Source organism: Panthera uncia, chromosome A2 (genome assembly GCF_023721935.1).
Source record: "Panthera uncia isolate 11264 chromosome A2, Puncia_PCG_1.0, whole genome shotgun sequence".
Taxonomy (NCBI): Eukaryota; Metazoa; Chordata; class Mammalia; order Carnivora; family Felidae; genus Panthera; species Panthera uncia.
Window position 1 is genome coordinate 77993710 of NC_064816.1, and position 20250 is coordinate 78013959.

Genomic DNA, 20250 nt, shown 5'->3' on the forward strand with positions numbered 1-20250 from the left:
CTTGGGTCCTTTCTCTGAATCGGATTTAATCTCTTTTTTTTTCTTCCTCCCAGAACCCTTGTGTCCCTACCACGTGACTTGGTCTCCTACTGAGGTCCCACTCAGGCTTTTTCCACCGTCACATCTTGGCTGTTTCAGGTCTTGTGTCCTTACTCTTCTGAGTGTTCATGAACGTTCACACTCTGGTAACAGATTGAACAGTAAGGTGAAGATTTGCATTGAGACCCAAGTATGCATAAGTCTCTCCCCCTAATTCCAACCACTGGTAAAATGGGCAGTGTGGTTAGAACCTCATAATCTAGGGTCCTTCCCTGAACCATTAGCTCCAGCAATTCTTCCAGCATCCCATTCTCTTGGTTTCTGATATGTACTAAATGACTTGGGCCAAAGACTCTCTCCTGCCAGCTGCCCTCGTGGGTGTTTCTGGACAAAAAGGCTTAACTTTCCTGGTACCTATTCCTCTTCTGGGGTCTGATTCTGCAGGTTCTGATGTGAGGCAGCCGTGGCCAACAGTGACTGTGAGAGTGCTCTGCACACCTGCCCGGCAGCCAGGGCTTAGATGGACCTGAATGCTGGCTCTGTCACCCGCCAGCTCTGTGACGTTATCCAAGCTACCTAAACTCCAAGCTTTGGATTCCTCATCTAGAAAAGACAGATAGTATTACCTCCCTCAGAGGGATCTTGTTGAGAATTAGAAATAGAATATGTGAAGCTTTTAGCACAGTGTATGGCATCTAGTAGGTGCTTAAGAAACTATTTGTCATATACTATTTGTATATGAAAGAAACTATTTGTCATATACTATCTTCTATGCTTTTGTGCAAGGATCAAATGAGACCAGTTGCCAAACTTTGTAGGAATACCTTGATAGAAGAATGAAAATGTATTCAACTCAGAGTGAAAGGGAAATGTCTATAAAAAGGAAAAAGTTGTTTAAAAAATTTTTTTAAGTTTATTTATTTTGAGAGAGAGAGAGAGAGAGAGAGAGAGAGAAAGAGTGGGTCAGGGTCAGGGACAGAGACCGAATACCAAGCAGGCTCTGCACTGTCAGTGCAGAGCCCACCGTGGGCTCGAACCCATGAACTGTGAGATCACGACCTGAGCTGAGATTAAGAGTTGCTCAACTGACTGGGCCAGCCAGGTATCCCGAAAAAAGTGGTATTGTAAAGGATATGTATATATTCTTTTCATTTTATTTTTGTAATAGTATAGCTAACTATCAAAACACAAGCTGATGGGGTTTGTCTCCAGGTATTTCCTCTTTTTGTGCGGATCTGCTTCTCTGGGTGAGTGATTTCTAATCTGCAAACCCATACCATGGGGCTTCTCCTGGATACTGCCTTCTTACTCAGTTGCTATTGATATCACTGCCTCCTGTTTGCTTCTACCTCATCCCAAATCCTGACCCTGATTTCTAATTTCATCCTTTGCTTTATGCTTGACATATTAGCTTAGCGGGAAGGGCTCAGGCATTTCCCACTGGCAGGTGGCTCCCCATTCTGAATTCTTTCAAAAATCAGCACTATTTCCACATTCACTAGTGTTTATACCTCTTCATTGCTTATGATTCACACCATCTACAACTTCTTCTGATTCCCATCTTCTGACCAGTCTCCAATATAATTCTCAGATTCTCTTATTTATTGTTTGTGACAATTCTCCTTCAGGTCTAGCTTGACAGTTTTTTGTTTTGTTTTTTGCAAGAATCAGTGAAGAGCACTTGAAAATTTGGGTTTGCCAGGATCACATTTTGGAATGCACAGGAATCAGAAATGGAATTTTATTCTATGTATAAGCTGAATTGCTGGGAAAAAAAGTGGGAGGGGCAGAGGGGAGAGTGATATTTTATTATTCCTAAGCGCTCATATATTTTCACTTTGATCATCTTTAGGTGTGTACAAGCAGCTCTCACAAGGCATATAAAAATGAACCAAGTTTTTTAAAATTTTATTTTCAAAAGGCAGTAAAAACATATATACAGGATGTTATGAAATTCCAATGCTATCATTAGGACCCAACTCCCGCAGTTTACCAGTGTGGAACCGTCACCAAAGGCCGGTCTGCAAACAGGCAGGCAAGCGGGATGGAAGTATTCCCTTGGTTGCTAGAATTTCTCACAATAAAAATAATAATTAAGGGAACCTTCCTGTAACTGGATAACCCTGCATAAATAGGCAACACAGTTAATCAAAATGTAAACATATGGTTTTCTGACACTGGTATAGCAAACTCAAAACAGTTGCAACCAAAACAATTCCTAAGTTATCCCACTATAGTGATTCTTACACTTTGCTTCTTGGCTGTGTGATCCCTATGAATCTTCTCCCATTCATCATCTTCCGGATCCTGATCAAATGTCTCAGGGTAGGCTGGTAATTTGTCTTTGGGGCATTCTTCAAAGTAACTGCGAACATATTTTCCCACAAACCACCCTTTGTATTCTTCGGGCATCTTGCATTCCAGGCCGTTATAGTGGACGTTGTAGTGGTGCTTTAACCAGTAGTAGAGGTAGTGGATATTGTAGTCACATCTCCAAGGGTTATCTCTGAGCCACAAGAGTTTCAAAAAATACAAGTCTTCTAATACGCCATAGTCAAAGTTTTGTAGACTGTTGTTTGATAAATCTAACTCTTCTAAATGTGTGAGTCCTAAAAAAGCAGCTAGAAACAGAAAGTAGTTATTAACGCAATGAGTAGCTGGGTTACATGCAACTGTATGACGTATTATAAGGACATATACACAAAAATGAGAGACCTAATTCTCCTTGTTGAAAAAAAAATTCCCTCCTCTCCTTTTTCTCAGAGCTTTACTTTAGAAAACTTGTAATTTTAAGTACTTTATCCTCTCTTTGAAATGTATACATATCCTTCAGAAGCCTAACCAGGGATTCTGTCAACTTTATGAGCCAGGAATGTCTTCCTCAAGGACCTGAGAGCCATCTCTTTGAAATGTAAGTGTCAGGGGAGCTAGTACCCTTATCTCCCAGTTTCTGAGGGAGGGTAGGGGCCTTGCTCCTTAGTCACGAAGATGGAATTTGTTTTCCTCTGGGTAAAGCCAATTAGCTAACATAACTGGCCACCTCAATTACCAGATAGAGTGAAGATGCCCCATGTATGACAAAGAATGCTGTCAAGCCCTCTCACTTGAGGACGAGTTACTTATCCTGAAAACATGTAAGTATTGCGTTTTCAGCTTTGCAGTCGCTTAGAAGATTGCCCGTGATGTGCGTCACATCTTGGTTTAATGCTTATTCAATAATAAATGTTTTCTTTTTTCCTCAACTACCTTTGTGGAGAGAATTTCCGTGTTGCAGGATTTTGGTCTTAATTATATTTTCCTAACGGTAACGTGTCTCAATGCAAAATTCCGGAGTATGTTTTTGCTCACACAAAGCTCTTCCCTTGATTTAATTGACTACAATATTTTATTTGAAAAATCACTTTTATGTTAGCTTTCTAAAAATGGTTTCTGGGCTCATGTGCATTTTTTAAATACTCACTGGAAAGATGCCACACAAACAAGGCATGAATTAGGAAAATATTTCAAATGTAAGACGTAAGTGCATAAAAAATGAAAAAATGTGTATGGTGATGATCTGACAGTTCCCTGGGACAACAGCAAACTCTGAAAATGCCTAGGAAGCAGCTTTTCCCTTTTTAGGGGGAGGGAACGATATTCCTGTAGAGTCCAAAACTAAACAATTTTTATCAACATTTTGAAAACATCTGGTTGTGTTTTGGCAAGCTGTGGTAGCTATCAGTTCTGAATCCATATGTATTTAATTCTGCTGGAGTGTGGGTAATTAGCAAATATCAAATATGTAACACGAAATAAGACAACAAAACTCTTTTTCCCCCTCCAGGAGTAAAAAGGAAATCTAAACATAGATTTTAGTTGACGTGGACTAACCCTAGAATTCACTGGTCAACTTTGATTTCAAACATTTTGCTGCTATTTCAAACATTTTCTCATTACGGTTTTTTGTTTGTCTATTTATTTATTTTTGAGGGAGGGAGGGAAGGAGGAAGAGAGGAAGAGAGAGAGAGAGAGAGAGAGAGAGAGAGAGAGAGAGAGAGAGAAAGTCTTAAGTAGGCTCCACGCCCAGCACAGAGCCCAACATGGGGCTCCATCTCATAGCCAAGAGATCATGACCTGAGCTGAAATCAAGAGTTGGATGCTTAACCCAACTGAGCCACCCAGAATCCCTTAATATTGTTTTAAAATACTTAGGGTATATAATGTCCATATTTTGGATTTGGGAAATGTGCTCTAATACCAGTATCATGAACCATTTTCATATCATTTGTTCTCAGACAAAATGCATAATTTCCCCTAAAAAGAATTTTTTCTACTTTGGTGCAAAAGCAATAGCCTGGGTGGGAGTGTTAGGAGAGGGCAGGGGGCTGGGGAGGAGCAAAACGTCAGCCAGTATAATGACAGCTTTGAAGACACTGCATTTTCCCCCCTATTTGCCAACACTCTGTAAGTCAATGATCTCACAATTTACTTTCCTTGAAACAAGTCAGCCCTTTAGACTGAAAGCATGTGAAAACATTCCTAGATTTTATTTTGAAAGTGCTATAGTTTTTACTTAAACCATATGTATTCAGGCATTTGGGAAAGCTGGTTTTCATTTGTTTCTCAAAGGAGATAAATCCTTAATAGGGTGTCTTCTTTCTCTCTTTTGCAATAAAGTCTGGCATTTTATGAGATTGTTATTTCATGCCTTTTAAAACCAGTAAATCACTAGGTGGCTCAGTTGGTTAAGTGCCCAACTCTTGATATCGGCTTTGAGTGTGGAACCTGCTTGGGGTTATCTCTCTCCCTCTCTCTCTTTCTGCCTTTCCTCTGCTTGCTCCCTCTCAAAATAAATAAACATTAAACGACCCCAGTAAATCTCATTGCATTTGTATACCTGCTAACATAAGTAGTTAACAGAGTTTACTTTGGCACTGTTTCATCTCATAGGTCCTGAAATATAGAAGGTCTTTTATTTTAGAAACTTCTTTAGGCTATTTTGACTTACTGAAGTGTGGAGATTTTTTTGTTGTTGTTCCAGAAGACATACCAAGAAAGTGGCTGGCATTTGGCAGGTGCTCAACACATATTTGTTAATGTAGAAAATACCTTCCTGGGACTGAATTGAACAAAGGAGAAAACAAGAATACTATTGCTGGTAACAAGAGTTCACCTTGTGAGTCAGCAAGGAAAACACATTGGGTAAACAAGTTCAGGAGGCTTCAGGAGATCTCAAGGATGGTAAAGGAATCCTTGCAATTATGGGAACTTCATAGTTGATGAGGGAAAAATATCACTCGAAGTAAAACAAACCCACGTTGCATTATTATCTGTCTCTACACTGTTTTTTCATTTTACTCTAGTTTTCTTTATACACTGGTTCCATTACAATTAAAATATTGTTGGACCATTACTCACTACTTTAATAAATTTAACTTAGGTCATTAGAATAACAAACATTTCAGTCTCTTTTAGAGATAACTCTAAAACTCGATTGCACTGATACTCTGGATACGTGAAAGCCCAGGGACCTGTGACAAGGCATGCTTGTCTTGCAATTCTTTGGTTCTCTTGCAGCAAGAGAGGGTCTCCATCTCCAGATTCTTCACCCTGTGGCCTGGCTTTGTGGAGACTGGCTATCAGTCACTGATCTCCACACTAACATGATGATCACTTCATTTGGGAGAAGGATGTCTTTGTTGTATTCTTATTCACTGTGAAATGAAAATGACTTTTGACCTCATGATTTAAAGACACCCCCAAGTCTATACAGGCTAAGGTATAAGTGTAGCATAATGCTGTTCCTTTGGGAAATTTTTAAATTATGACTTTTTTTTTTTTTTTTTTGAGAATGCAAGTGTGAGCAGGGAACAGGCAGAGAGAGGGAGAGAGAATAATCTCAAGCAGTCTCCAAGCTCAGTGCAGAGCCTGATGCAGGGCTCGATCCCACAATCCTGGAATCATGACCTGAGCTAAAATCAAGTGTTGGATGCTCAACCGAATGAGTCACCCAGACACCCCTTAAATTATGATTTCTCAATATTTTAAAAGATGTTACAAATACTAAAATATGCCTTTGCAGCTCCAGAACATTCATTCTCAATTTGTACTTCTACGATGTTAAAATCCTACTGTTCTATTAATGGCATTATCATTAAGCAAAGCAGAAGTAACAACTGAATTGAAAACATTTATAACATTAACATTATATTATTAATAGTATCAATAATCATTTTTATAGACTGGAGTTTTCATATTGAAGCAGCACTATGAAGGCATGTGTGTTATGTATGTCCCAAATCTGATCAATATTGCAGTAATTCTCAGTTCTTTCCAAATCCAGTGTGTTTACTTAACATGCTCATTTTCGCCAGAGGCTTTATTATTAGCAAATGGAGAAGAGATTTGAGGGATGGAAACGAAAATTAATCTGGATCTGGGATTAGATAAAATACATCTGGCTCTGGCTTGAACACATTTTATATGAATTTATGAGCTTGGTACTTAGCAGATTGTTTCAAGTTTACTTTAAACAAATTGGAACTTCATGAATAGCAAAGAAAATGCCAAATCTGAATTTCCCTTTAAAAGTCACTACATGTTTAAGATATTATTGACCACATATTCTTATTTTTTAAATCCATTCTACAAAACACTTATTTGGACCAACTGAATAACTGTTGCTTAGTAATATACAGTATTTATCCTTCATAAAGCAACATTTTGGTAAATATTTCTGAGTGCCAAACAAATTCTGATTTAGACATCATGTTTAATTTAAAATTTTCATTATATAGGTTTTTCAAAACTAAATTGTACTTACCATACATGTTGCCATAAAGGGGGAAAAAAAACCCCAGAGAATACTCATCACCCATTTAAAGGGCTACTCTGTGGAACTTACCAGGATCTATGAATTCAATGCCATTGCTGCTGAGGTTTAATTTTTTTAGCTCATGAACATCTTCAAACTCCTTGGGTCGAAGCTGGTTGATTTTATTGTATGACAAGTCAAGTTTAACAATGTCTGGAGGGATGTTGTTTGGAACTTTCTTCAGCTCTGGAAAAATTAATAACATTCTGGTTATCGAGGTTTCCTCCCATGCCATCTTCTTAGTTACTGTTCCACCTGTGGTTGAAGGGTCAACTCTTAAAGCTAAAGGGGAAAGGGATCATCTAAAGCTAAAGAACATTGGTATGAATGAGATATAGAATGTGCTAACTCCAACAAAGCCTCCTGGACCAGGTGCGTCAGGCTTAGAGGAATGGATAGCACTCCTTGCTGAGCTGTTCAGAGAAATGTCCTAGACGTGGCGGTGGGGCTCACTCCTGGCTGTCCATTAGAAGCACCTGGGAAGCTTTAGGGGGAAAAAAGCTAAAAGGAAGTGAAATCAATCAAACCACTCTATGTGTGTCCCTTCCAATCCTTTCCCATCTGCTCAAGGAAGGAATTTTCACTATTAACTGCTGCCCCTGGGTTGTGTTTTCATTTCATTCCTCTCCTTCGATTTTTTCTGCTAACAAAAAGTGCTCAGGTCTCTCTACCCTTAAAAAATTAACAAAAAGCTTTTGACCTTGATCTTATGGCTCCTTTCCCTGGATGCTAAAATTTGAGGAAGCGTAGTCCTGACCTGCTGCCCCCGCTTCTTCCTCAGCATGTATTCCCTGAATCCTTGTGACTTAGTTTATATTCCAGCACTCCTAGACTCCCAGACACCTCAGGAACAACAACACTATTACTGTTACTACTACTAGAGAAGAAGCCTCTGGAAGAGGAGTCCAGGTTATCTTTCACAGGTTAATAGGAAATCAAGGTTCACCTAATTTGTCTCTATTTACATTTCTCTTTAAATTATGCTTTAAAAAATATAGTGTTATTTTTAAAAATATTTTAATGTTTATTTATTTTGGGGGGATGGGAGAGAGAGACAGAACGTGAGCAGAAGAGGGGCAGAGGAAGAGGGAGACAGAATCCAAAGCAGGTTCCAGGTTTTGAGCTGTCAGCAGAGTCTGACACAGGGCTCGAACCCATGAACCAGGAGATCATGACCTGAGCCAAAGTTGGACACTTAATCGACTGAGCCACTCAGGAGTTCCTAAAAAATATAGTGTTATTTTATATTTTAGTGCAATATTTGCCCTCTTAATCATTGGAAAAATAGTCTAAGGAGGTTTTATTTAATTTTAAGTAGGGCAAGTGAGAAATGTGAAGAGACACAAGCCTGTTTCCACAAAAGAAAACTAGAAGTAATAAAATGTCCAGATTAACTGATAACTGAGAAATAGCATGACCCAAAGGCTTTGTGAATAAAATTTGTTGAATTGGGTACAGAAAATAAGCTTATAAAAGGTGGTATCCATTTATCCATGATAATATTTTTGGAACAGGATAATTGAATTGCTGACAATTTCTTCAAAATACTAAAAAAAAAAAAAAAAACAAAACCCCAAAACTCTGGTATTTATGACTTCTTAGCCCATAGTATATTTATTTTCATAAAGATTCAGGTTTATTTTTTCCCCTTTAAAACCCCAAATCCATGGTCTTAAATGGAATGGAATTGGTAAATCCTTCTTTAGTATCCCTGTTACTGTTAAATTTGCTTTCTCGTCTCAATGGGATCTTAGTATCTTGGTATCTATGTGCAGGAAGTGTTCTGTATGTTCTAACAAGTATTAAGTGACAAGAACCCTATGGGCTAAGTATGATTATTCTCATTTTACAGATGAGGGAGCTGAGGCACAATTTGCCTGTAGTTATAGTCCTAGGATTTAAATACACATGCTAGCTTCAGAATATATGCTTCTAACCACTCTGCTCCTGGTACTTTTCTGTTTCTTTCATGCCGTTCCATCTGCCTTTGAATCCTCAAGCCTGGCACAGGGTAAAGTTGGAGTGGGGGAGGAACTGAGGTGGAGTCAATACACTGGGTGGCCATGAGACCTTCCTAGCTCTGTATTTAAAATGATGTCTCCTCTTTTCAGTTTAGCAATAACAAATACTCCTGCTTTTCCTCAATGGTAAGTTATCACCATCAGATGTAGTATACATTTTACTGATTGTTTTCATTTTTGTCCCCTCCCCACCATAGAAGCTTCATGGTGGAGGCTTAGGACGATGCCTAATATATCCTAAACAAATGATATGTATCAGACAGCTTCTGAAAAGGCACTCCATGTTCTTCTCTACTAATACGTATGCCCTTGTGTAAACACCTCCTTTGAATATGGCCTGAACCCATGACTTGCTTCCAAAAATAGAATGCAGCAAATGTCAGTGGATGCCACTTCCACAATCAGGTTACAAGAGATTATGACTTTTATTTTGCCAGCAGATTCTCTTCTGCTCACTTTGATAAAGTAAGCTGTCATTTTGGAGAGGCCCACGTGGCAAGGAATGTAGCCTCTGGCAAATAGCCAGCAAAGAACTCAGGTCCTCAGTCCAACAACCCTTGAGGAACTGAATTCTGCCAATGGCCACATGAGCTTGGAAGAGGAGCCTTTCCCAGTTGAGTCTTCAGATGGCACCACAGACGCGAGTCCTGGTGAACACACTGATTGCCGCCTTGTGAAGGATCTGCAAGCAGAGGACTCAACTGAGCCATGTCTGGTTTCCTGACCCACAGAAACTGTGAGATAATGAATGTGTGTTGTATCAAGCCACTAAGTATTGGGGTAGTTCATCACAGATAATACATTGTAAATAAGAGCTCATGAAACATTGAGTTTGATGATTTCAGGATACTGAGCACTTTTGTAATAAAAATCCTTTTAAAATATGGAGCGATCAGGGCACCTGGGTGGCTCAGTCAATTAAGTGTCCGACTTCAGCTCAGGTCATGATCTCGTGGTCTGAGTTTGAGCCCCGCATTGGGCTCTGTGCTGACAGCTCAGAGCCTGGAGCCTGCTTCGGATTCTCTGTCTCCCTCTCTCTGCCCCTCTCCTGCTCACGCCTCTGTCTCTCTCTTTCTCTCCAAAGTAAATAAATGCTAAAAAAATTTTTTTTAATAAAAATAAAAAAATATGGAGTGATCTTATTTTTGTCTTTTGGTAAGGCACTATTCTGTTTGACTTAAAATTATGTCTGCCAATATAATTGAAAGGTGAAAGATTTTAAGTCTTGAACTTATAATGTTCCAACAGTGAGGTATTCCTCCTTTTAGGATCATCAAGACCCCAAGTGAAGAGCTATATTCTCTCTGGGGTCCTACATTTAAACAAGTAAATGGAGATCCCAGCAATAATTAAAAACCATGGAGACAACGGAGGACAAATCAAAGAAATAATTTGTGGACATTATAGTGTTTGGAATAATTATTGAAAATGGCTGTGGCATCTTCTTAGCAAGATTTTAAAAGCAGAATAGAGTTTATTTCAAAATACCCAAGATCCTACCTCTTCTCAGTTCCTCCATTGTTACCACATTGGTCTAAGTCAACATCAGCTCTTGTCTGGATTATCCCCAAAGTGTCCTAAGCTCATGTTAAACTGTCAAAACATAAATACGACCATGTCAATTCCCCAGATGGCTTCTAATCCACCAGATGTTCCCATCTTACTATGAATAAAAGCTCAAGTCCTCATTAAGGTCCTATAAGGCCATTAAGAACTGTAGATCTTCATTGCCACCACAGGCAGTATCTCCTAGGTTTTGGAAAGCAGGCTGTTTATCAGGATTTGCTTGCTGAATCCACATCTGTTGGGTTGGACATGGGGTGGATGACAGAGACCTCCCAAGCAACCACTGTGGGACAAGCTGAAGTGGGTAAACCACAAATAAATGGGTAGAAAAAATAGTTTATGAGAACTCCCTGAAACTCAGTGTAAGCAGTATGACAGGGCCTGTGGATTCTGGAAAGGGACTATGAATTGCAGAACCAACTTTGGCATTGTCAGCAGTAAAAATAGGGTAAAAATAGGATCCACAAGTAAACCAGGATATACAACCCAAAGCCTTTGCTAGTATGGCTTAGAAAAACCATGGAAAAATCTTATTTGTTGTACTGACGAGTAAAAACAATTCTTTAGTTCTTTTATCTTAAACTTGAATGAAAATTGCAAATAGTGATGTAAAATAATGTAAAATGATAAAGATTATAGCCACAAGTCAAATTTGGTCAATGTCCCTATTTCTAGACCAGGCACCACATTGTTATTTGCTGCTACCTAAAATTCTTGGTAAACACTCAAAACATACCTCATCTACTCTATCGTCACCCTTGACAAACCTTACCATTCCCCAACCAAAATTTGCTGAGTCTGAGGAGTGAACTGGGAAAATTTCTCCATGTAATTTCCCATTTAGTGGGTTATCTTTTTTAAATTAATTAATTAATTAATTAGAGAGAGCACGCACAAGTTGGGGAGGGACAGAGAGAGAGAGGGAGAGATAGAATCCCAAGCAGGCTCCACACTGTCAGTGTGGAGTCTGATTTGGAGTTCAAACCCACAAACCGTGAGATCATGACCTGAGCTGAAATCAAGAGTTGGTCACCCAACTGACTATGCTCCCAGGCGCCCCTTAGTGGGATTGCAATATCTTAGTTGTCAGTAATATCAGAACTACTCTGAAGGCTGGGTGGTAGTAGGCAAAGAGGCATAAATAACCCTGATTTTGCAAATAAAAAATTATTAATCATTGTTAAACTAGCGATGAAATTAACTTCAAAGGCAGCTGAGAGTACCTTACCTGCATAATACCCCCCAGTCCAAATCTCAGAAGTAAAATGAATCCTTAGAAATTGTAAATGATTCTGGTAAACATAAAGCTAAAAATGCAGTTTTCAATTCTTTCATGTCTTTTTGGCAAATACATTTACCTCAATGTGGCATAAACATGCCTTTCAACTAATTTCACATTTATTCCCTTTGGAAGACTACATTTTGTTGGCAAAGTGCCTGTCCCCCAGTGAATAAACCTATTATTTCTTTTTCGTGCCGTCCAACGTTTAAAGCAAAATTAGTGATTTTTGAGGTCTGTGTGGTCAAACTGGCACATATTAGGTGCCCTATGCACACCATCTGACTCATCATCTGTCAGCTGGGAAAGGCACAACTTCTGAGTTAGGGTGATCTGTATTTGGGTTTTCTGTGTGTGCTCATGTACATGGTATATCATACAGAGCCTAAGAGGAGAATCAGTAGGGGTGCCTGGGTGGCTCAGTTGCTTGAGTGTCTGACTTCGGCTCAGATCATGATTTCACGGTGTGTGGGTTTGAGCCCCACATCGGGCTCTGTGCTGACAGCTCAGAGCCTGAAGCCTGCTTCAGATTCTGTGTCTCCCTCTCTCTCTACCCCTTCCCCGCTCTCACTCTGTCCCTCTCTCTCAAAAATAAACATTTTTTAAAAATTAAAAAAAAAAAGAGGAGAATCAGTACTGGGAGAAAGCACCCAGAAAGCTTTTATACATTTTTCTTGGTTGATGTACCTGGAATCATGAAGGAAGAGATGACATTGCATGGTGGTCAATGGCTTGGGACTGCCTGTGGGACCTTAGAAGGGCAACTTACCTTCTCTACACCTCAGGTTCCTCCTTTGTGAGGGTAGTAATAGTGCTCTTTGAAGGCTGAATAGTAAATTACGTAATGCATGTAAACCGCTATGTCTTAGGCACACAGAGCCTTTAGCAGACAGCTTTTATTCACTAACACCACTGCTGGTTCCACCTTGGACAGCATGTTTTGGGCTTCTTTAGATTCTACATAGTATCTAACACGTACAGCATAAGCAAAAGTATTACTACTCTTTGGCAGGGAGCTAGAGATGAATTGCTGAACATTCTTAGTATTTGACATTTGTTATCTATTTATAGAATGGAATAAGGAAAATTACAGATTAAATACAGATTGTCATACTTGAATTCTAGCCATGATTTTTAATTCTATGTATTTTTATTTTTAAAGGTTGCTTAAATTACTGCCTTTGCAAGAGCAAAGAAGTCAGCACAGTTATTATCATCAGTCTAAAGCGCATAGCCCTGTTCCAGGCAGTACCTGAGAGTACAGGGGGTGTCAGAGACAAGACCATGGCTTTTACAAAAAATAAACTATCAACTGATTCATAAATTTATATCAATAATAGTGAAGGCAATTTATATGTATAATATTAAAAGACAAAATTGCCCTTCATTTTGTAATATAAATGGCATATGCTCTCCTTTGTGTAGTCATTAACGTTTGGAGGAACTTGAATTGTCCTTTCATGTATGAGTCAGTATCATTATATATATAGTGTGTATTGTTTCCAGTAAATAGGTGTATTTTAACACAAGGGGGATGAGTTTACGGGGCATATCTGGAAGGTCGTGTTTAGACAACAATAAGTTGAGGAAAGAAAACAGAAAATACTTCTGCTTTTATAAGTTGATGTTTGCCAAAAGAAAATGAGACAAAAATATCATGGGAAAAAAGACAACGGCAGAAATAGGCTCATTGTGGGGGGGTTGAATGGCCCAAGAGCAGTAAAGCAGTAAAAATGGCAGATATTTCCTAACACGTTATCTATTCTTAAATTACAGTGCAGTCTAGCTGTAGAAGTCTTTGATTTTGTGTTGATGGCATTTTTCTCAGATAATCAATGAACTTAACTGTGCATACTTAACTTGATCACCTGATGCAACAAGTGCAAATTATCTTTAGCTTGAGGGGAGAGCCTCAGCTTTATCAAGTAATTTTTCTAACCCAAGTCTAGGATTAGTAGCTTTGTGTTAGTTTTTTAAATATGTAATTTAAGTTTTAAAAAAAATTTTAATGCTTTTTTAGTTTTGAGAGAGAGAGAGACACAGAGCACGACCAGGGGAGGGGCAGAAAGAGGGAGACACAGAATCCGAAGCAGGCTCCAGGCTCCAAACTCTCAGCACAGAGCCTGACACAGGGATCAAACTCATGAATAGTGAGATCATAACCTGAGCTGAAGTCAGAAGCTTAACTGACTGAGCCATCTAGGGGCCCCGGGTCTATTTTTTTTTTTTAATGCTTATTAAAGAGAGAGAGAGAGAAAGAGAGAGAGAGAGGAAGACAGAGAAACCCAAGCAGGCTCCATGCTGTCAGCACAGAGCCTGACCCGGGGATCGAACTCACAAACCGTGAGATCATGACCTGAGCCGAAGTCAGACGCTCTACCGACTGAGCCACCCAGGCACCCCTGTAATTTAAGTTTTTAATCTAAGCATCACAAAGGCATTGCTAATAAGACATGTTCTTCAGCATGAAAACTAAGTAGTCACTGTAACAAGGTCAGAGAAATTTCACCCAATCTGGCTGCAGAGAAACTGCATATACTGACTTTTCTAGAATTCTTTAATCTTTCCATTGGTGAGGCAGCTGTTTGCTTGAATGTGATCAAAGAAGATGGCATGATCAGGCAGACCAACCTTCAAACCTTGGCTTTGCTGCTTACCTGTGAGACCTCAACCAAGTCACTGAACCTCGCTAAGCTTCATTTTTCCCAGCTGTAAATGGGGATAGTGCTACCTTACTGGAAGCTATGCAGAACATGTGTGTGGAGTGCCTGGAGAATAGGTTTTCAATTAATGAACAGTTGCTCTCCAGTTCAGAGGATCCTGGCATGGCATCTCCCTGGTCATGACACTGTAATTGTTCTACTATGGCACCAAATTATACACGTCTCACAGGGTGTTGTAGTAAGCAAAACTTTCCATGTCACATGGCTGTGCTTTGCTCTCACCAGGTGCCACTTATGGAGTCTGGGACAGAGAGGCAAGCCTTGTGCACTTCTTGGCTGATAAATGAACAAATTTTCTCCTGGTTCAGGTTGCCTGCCTCTTCAGTGTCAACACATTCCTGCTTCTGGTTCCCTGGAAAGGAGTCAGGGTCTCTATGTTGCTTTTAACCTTCTCTTTCTGTTCTTAAAGAAACAAGACAAAGCAAAACCTCCTAAAATAAGTGGAAGGAATGACATCCTGCTTTGATGTGACCCTGATCCTGTGACATCTAGCTTTAACTGAATTTTGCGAATAAGTCATTAATCCATGCCAGAAATGAAACAGACACTGTCCTGTGGCTGGTTATCCTTGGGTAGACTAGCAGTTCCCAGACCACACTTTGAGAATGTCTTCACTAACCTGTCAAGAGCATTACTAAAGTTTCCCACTTTCTTATTTCATGAATTAATCCTGTATGTGCCCCATGCAGCACCACACCAAAACTGTGTGGGATGTAAAACTCAGCAGTGATTTTTCAGGAAGTAGGTAATATTCTGGAAAGCTTTTCTTAGCTTCATACTTCTTGGATTAAATATTTTCAGCTTAGTTCTTTCAATATTTTTAGGTTTTATTTTGGGGAACTTGGGAACAATGAAGATATAGGATGTTAGCAAGCATTTAGCAAGCATTGAGACCAGGGGTGCTTGGGTGGCTCAGTCAGTTGAGTATCTGACTCCTTGATTATGGCTCAGGTTGTGATCCCAGGGTCATGGAATCGAGCCCCACATTGGGCTCTGCACTGAGTATGGAGCCTGCTTGGGATTCTCTCTTTCTCTCTCTCAAAACAAACAAAAAACCTTGAGGCCAAATTCTGAGAAGTACAGACACGCCATTACATCCCACATAGCCTCCCTCTCACAGTGTTCTCACCTGTTCCCTTCCACACATGATTTTCCTGGAGGTAATTTCCCCACAGACGCACACTATGTTTTTGCTTTAAGTCACATTATATAGACAGCATTTGGACTTGTCTTTATACCCACTGGTCTGCCTAAATTATACCACATTGTGATTTAAGATAAAGGGGATTCTTGACAGCCACAGGTTTTATTAGCAAACAAGAGTAGTGCCCAACTGGCTGCTCTTCCTGAGCATACCTCCTACCCTCCTCTACTGTCCCCCAAAACCCCAACCGTGTTGAGTCCGAACCCTAGAAAAGCTTGCAGTAAATTCCATTGTCACCGGGAAAAGATTTCTGGTGGAAGTGACACCAGAAATCCCAAGGCACGGTGGAGTGTAGGGAGGGTGATAAGATTCAGAGCATTTTTAATCGTCCACGAAAATGAAAAACTAAGAAACTTACAAACCTTTCCGTTTGCAGTCCAGCGTTTGTATGGGAAACACGTAATTGTAGCAAAGAGTTGAGTCCACCTCGGGCTTGATGACTGGGGGTCTCCCTGACACTTGGGGTTTCGGATCTAATTGTTCCCTTTCTTCTTCATTGCATAACTGTTCAGATTTTAACTGCCGCAGCTTTTTGTTTTTTAGATCTTGTGGCCTTTCGCACTTGGCATAGTTCCCCAAATTCCGGTTTCTTGGAATCTGCAACATTGAAATAAGCGTTTCCATCTCACAAGTACAGTGCCAGGGGTTGTCATAGAGACGCAGGTAGCTCAGGAGAGGCGTATAAATGAACACTTCCTCTGTCAAGACTTTGATTTGGTTGTGCTGCAGGAGGAGAGTAGTAAGTTTATTTAAACCAAAGAAAGCCTCACTCTCAATTTTGGAGATCTCGTTCTGCTGCAGATCCAGGCTTTTCAGCCTCTTAAACTTGGAGAACATCTTGTTCTTCAGTATGCGGATCTTGTTCCTTGCTAACAGCATATGCAGCAAATCCTGAGGCCAGTCAGGCAGCACGTAAACTAGTTTTCTTTCTTGACAATCTAAGTACTTCTCGTGAAGATACGTGTACACTTCGCAGGGGAGGCCTGGCGCGTAGCGTTTGACGGGGTTGGAGCCTCTCCTGCTCCCACCCGCCCGGCCATGATTCATTCGGCTTCTCGAGCCCCCAGGGCTGGCCTTGCGGAGCTCCGCGGCTTTACAAAAGAAGAGCAGAATTACCACCATAACCACGCGCATCCTGACATCCAGCTGGCCCCAATTACTTGGGGTGACAGAGGGAACGATGAAAGTATTCCTTTGAAATGCAAGCTTGGGTAATCTTAACTAATGCAATTCGGAACGATGAGACCCAGCTGAGGTTCGATGGAGTCCCTAGGTTGCAAGAGAAAAACATCTCTGAAGAACCACTGTGAACATTGTGTTATTAACAGATAGTAGCAGCTTTTTAAAAAACATTCATTTTCTTTATATATATATTTTTTATTGCGGTATAAATGACATATAACATTATATTTGTTCCAGGTGTGTGACATAATGACTCAATATTTGTATATATTGTGCAATGATCACCACAATAAATTTTTTGTTTTTCTCTTAAGCAAAGACATTGCAATTAATAAAGGAACATCCTGAACAGTGGTGAGTGCACCCTCCCACTTGTCTGGTTTAGTGGCCAAGGGTTTGGCCCCTGAGTTTCAATGAAGACTCTCCTGCTTGCTTAACTATATGACGTCAGGCTAGTTATTTAACCTCAACTTCAGAATCTGTAAAATGGGGCTGATGTAGGGTGCCTGGGTGGTTCAGTCAGTTATACCTCTGTTGATTTTGGCTCAGGTCATGATCTCATGGTTCGTGAGTTCGAGCCCCACATCGAGCTTTTCACTGCTGGTGGTGTGGAGCCTGCTTGGGATTCTCTCTCTGCCCCTCCCCTGCTCACACTCTCTATCTCAAAATAAATAAACAAACTTAAAAAAAAATGGGGCTGAGGATACCTCGTCGTATTGCTAGGAGAATGCAACGGGCTCATGCACGTAAGACACTTCACAGTACCTGGTCCAGGAGAAGTACTCTACTGTTCAGGGCTTAGCGTTATGAAAACTGAAACATGTAATGTATCAGCACATCAGATTCAAGAAATGAAAGGGATACTTCCATCAGCCTTGAGATGGGCAAAAAAAAAAAGTAGGTCCCCAACAGCTGTTCTCCTGAGCTTGTTTTTTCTTTCCTGTACTGTCTCCCAATCACCAACCATATTGAATGTGAGATACAGAAATGCTCAAAGTAAACAGCACTGTCCTTGGCAAGTCTTGCACATCTTGGTTCAAATGTCACCTGAGCAAAGCCTTCTATGACCACTCTGTGTCAAGTGGCATCTCTTCCCACTTGCTAGCCACTCTCTATGTTCTTTTTTGTTTTATTTTTCTCCACAGCACTAATCACCACCTGTCAAAGTAGATATTTTACTTCTTGTGTTTACTGTCAGTCTCCCCCAGTGAGGATGTGAACTCCCTAAAGGCAGGGACCTTTGTCTGTTTTGTTCACTTGCTGTACTTCTAGCACCTGTAGAGTTTCTGGCATATAACAGGTTCTTTGTTTTTTCTTAATTTTTTAAAAATGTTTTATTTTATTTTTGAGAGAGAGGGAGAGACAGAGTGTGAGTGGGGGAGGGGAAGGGGCATGGAGAGAGGGAGACACAGAATCCAAAGTAGGTTCCAGGCTCTGAGTTGTCAGCACAGAGCCGAACGGGGCTCGAACCCACAAACCATGAGATCATGACCTGAGCCGAAGTCAGTCACTTAACTGACTGAGCCACCCAGGTGCCCCCACGTAACAGGTTCTTGATAATATTTGTTAAATGCATGACTTACTCTCAGGTAAGTATTCTCTAAAAATATTAATATCATAAATTTAGTTATTGCATTGTTTGGGGAATCTATTTTCTTCCTTAACGAGTATTACTGATGACTTCCAAGATCTGTACATTTTAAAGAATTATTTTCACTTTTAAATTCTGAAAGTGGTTTTGGTTTGCATTCATTACTTAGGACACAGTCCATTCTTGGCAAAGGAAGAAATGTTCAAAATCGATTTATAATTAATAACATTTCTGTTGTTATTATTGTGGGGCTAAGTTGTTATGAGCAGCAGATGTGTTTTCTATTCATTGTAGCAGTGTGGATGCCAGGATATTTGGAGTTTTCCTGCTCGATGAGGGTCTCCTCCACCTAGAATGACTTTCCCCTCTTTGCCTCAAGTGTTCCTCTCCATTACTGTTTTGTGTCCTCTCCCCTAGAGGCTTGTTTTCTCTCTCAGATTTGGAGTTGTACTTTCTGTCGGTCTAGCCCCAGAGTGCTGATTGTAGAACACTTTGCTACCCAGCTCTTTGTGGACATGTGTCCTCTTCCCTGTGACACCGTAAGCTGTACAGTTGCCCCTGGTCCTAGAGCAAATCAGACACTTGGCCTTTCTGGTCCTCCATTTCTCTGCAATTCATTATAAATTGTATGTAGATCTAATCTAAACAAATCCTAAACATTTTATTAATTATTACGCATGCTGAATTATTTACAATATGCATGCTGAGGTAGGAGGGGGATGTGTCCTTATGCCTATAGCTTCCTTCAAAATGCATAAAAAATAAGATGGATTGAAAGATAGAAAGATGGATATGTAGGTGAAGAAGTGATAACACAAATATCGTGCAATAGAAATAGAATCTTGGTAATGGGTATATTCATTGTACAAATCTTCAAGTCTTTCCACTTTTCTGTGTTTGAAAAATTTTACAATAAAATAATAAAAGAAAACAAAATCCCCAAAATGAGCAAAAAGCCATGCCACAAAATAAGCAGGTTGGTTTTCTTCCAAGCTCTAAGTATATACTGTTTTTCCCAGAGTAGTACTTTTCTTTTTTCCCCTTCCTTCTGTAATCCTCAAGCAATAATAAACATGTGTATATATTTTAATTTTAAAGCCAGAAGGAATCGATTTTCTGCGAAAAGGAACCATATACTTAGAACAAGTTACATGCCAAGATTTTTGTTTTCTAATGAATACATTGCATTGAATGTAGGATGGAAAAAATTTAAGTTTAAACATTTGTACTATGTTGTTTAGTAATGTTTAACTTGTTTGATTTAGGCCTCTGTAGAAATTTGCAAGAGCTGAATGTCTCTGACTGCCCAACACTCACAGTGAGTATATGAAGTTTATTTTACTGTTATTTATATAGATTCAGACTTGCTATATTGGAGTGCCAATACACAGAGATTTTGCCAAAATGCATGCCTGTCTGCTCATTTAGGATCAAATGTGTAAAAAAAGCAAACTATGTTAAACATTGGCAAGAAATGTTATCCCATTTGTATAATGCTATTTATTATTCATCCTGTAGCTATATGCCCAAGGTTGGAGTCTCTGGAAAGTGGAAACTATTCAACAATTACATAAAAATGAACTATATTTATGTTTAAGGCCATGTGTGTCTGAGACAGAAAAAAACTGGGTCCCAGTAGAGACAATAGGCTCATTTTAGTGGTCTTCACGGCTATCAGGTGTGTGCCAAAGAAGACAGAAATGAACAGGTAACCCAGGGCAGCTCCTTCCTGGCCTTCTTTCCAAGCTTTTCTTTCACATGCAATCTGTCTTCTACCCTGTGAGCACATACA

The 20250-nt window shown here is 39.8% G+C and overlaps 2 protein-coding genes across 3 annotated transcripts in view; one reads left to right on the top strand and one right to left on the bottom strand.

Annotated features, from left to right (window-relative positions):
* Nucleotides 1-20250, top strand: part of FBXL13 (F-box and leucine rich repeat protein 13) — a 210268-nt gene that overhangs the window by 96551 nt on the left and 93467 nt on the right. For both annotated transcript variants that reach the window (XM_049642850.1, XM_049642851.1), the window contains one exon: nt 19724-19776. In XM_049642850.1, coding sequence (XP_049498807.1) covers nt 19724-19776 — 53 coding nt within the window. The remainder of the gene's footprint in view (nt 1-19723; nt 19777-20250) is intronic.
* The window catches only part of LRRC17 (leucine rich repeat containing 17), a 31436-nt gene continuing 13117 nt past the window's right edge, over nt 1932-20250 (bottom strand). Inside the window, exons 2-4 of the mRNA XM_049642862.1 lie at nt 16048-16954; nt 6923-7078; nt 1932-2660 (exon numbers count right to left, since the gene is read on the bottom strand). Of these exons, the coding sequence (XP_049498819.1) occupies nt 2263-2660; nt 6923-7078; nt 16048-16819 (1326 nt within the window). The 5' untranslated portion in view covers nt 16820-16954 and the 3' untranslated portion in view covers nt 1932-2262. The remainder of the gene's footprint in view (nt 2661-6922; nt 7079-16047; nt 16955-20250) is intronic.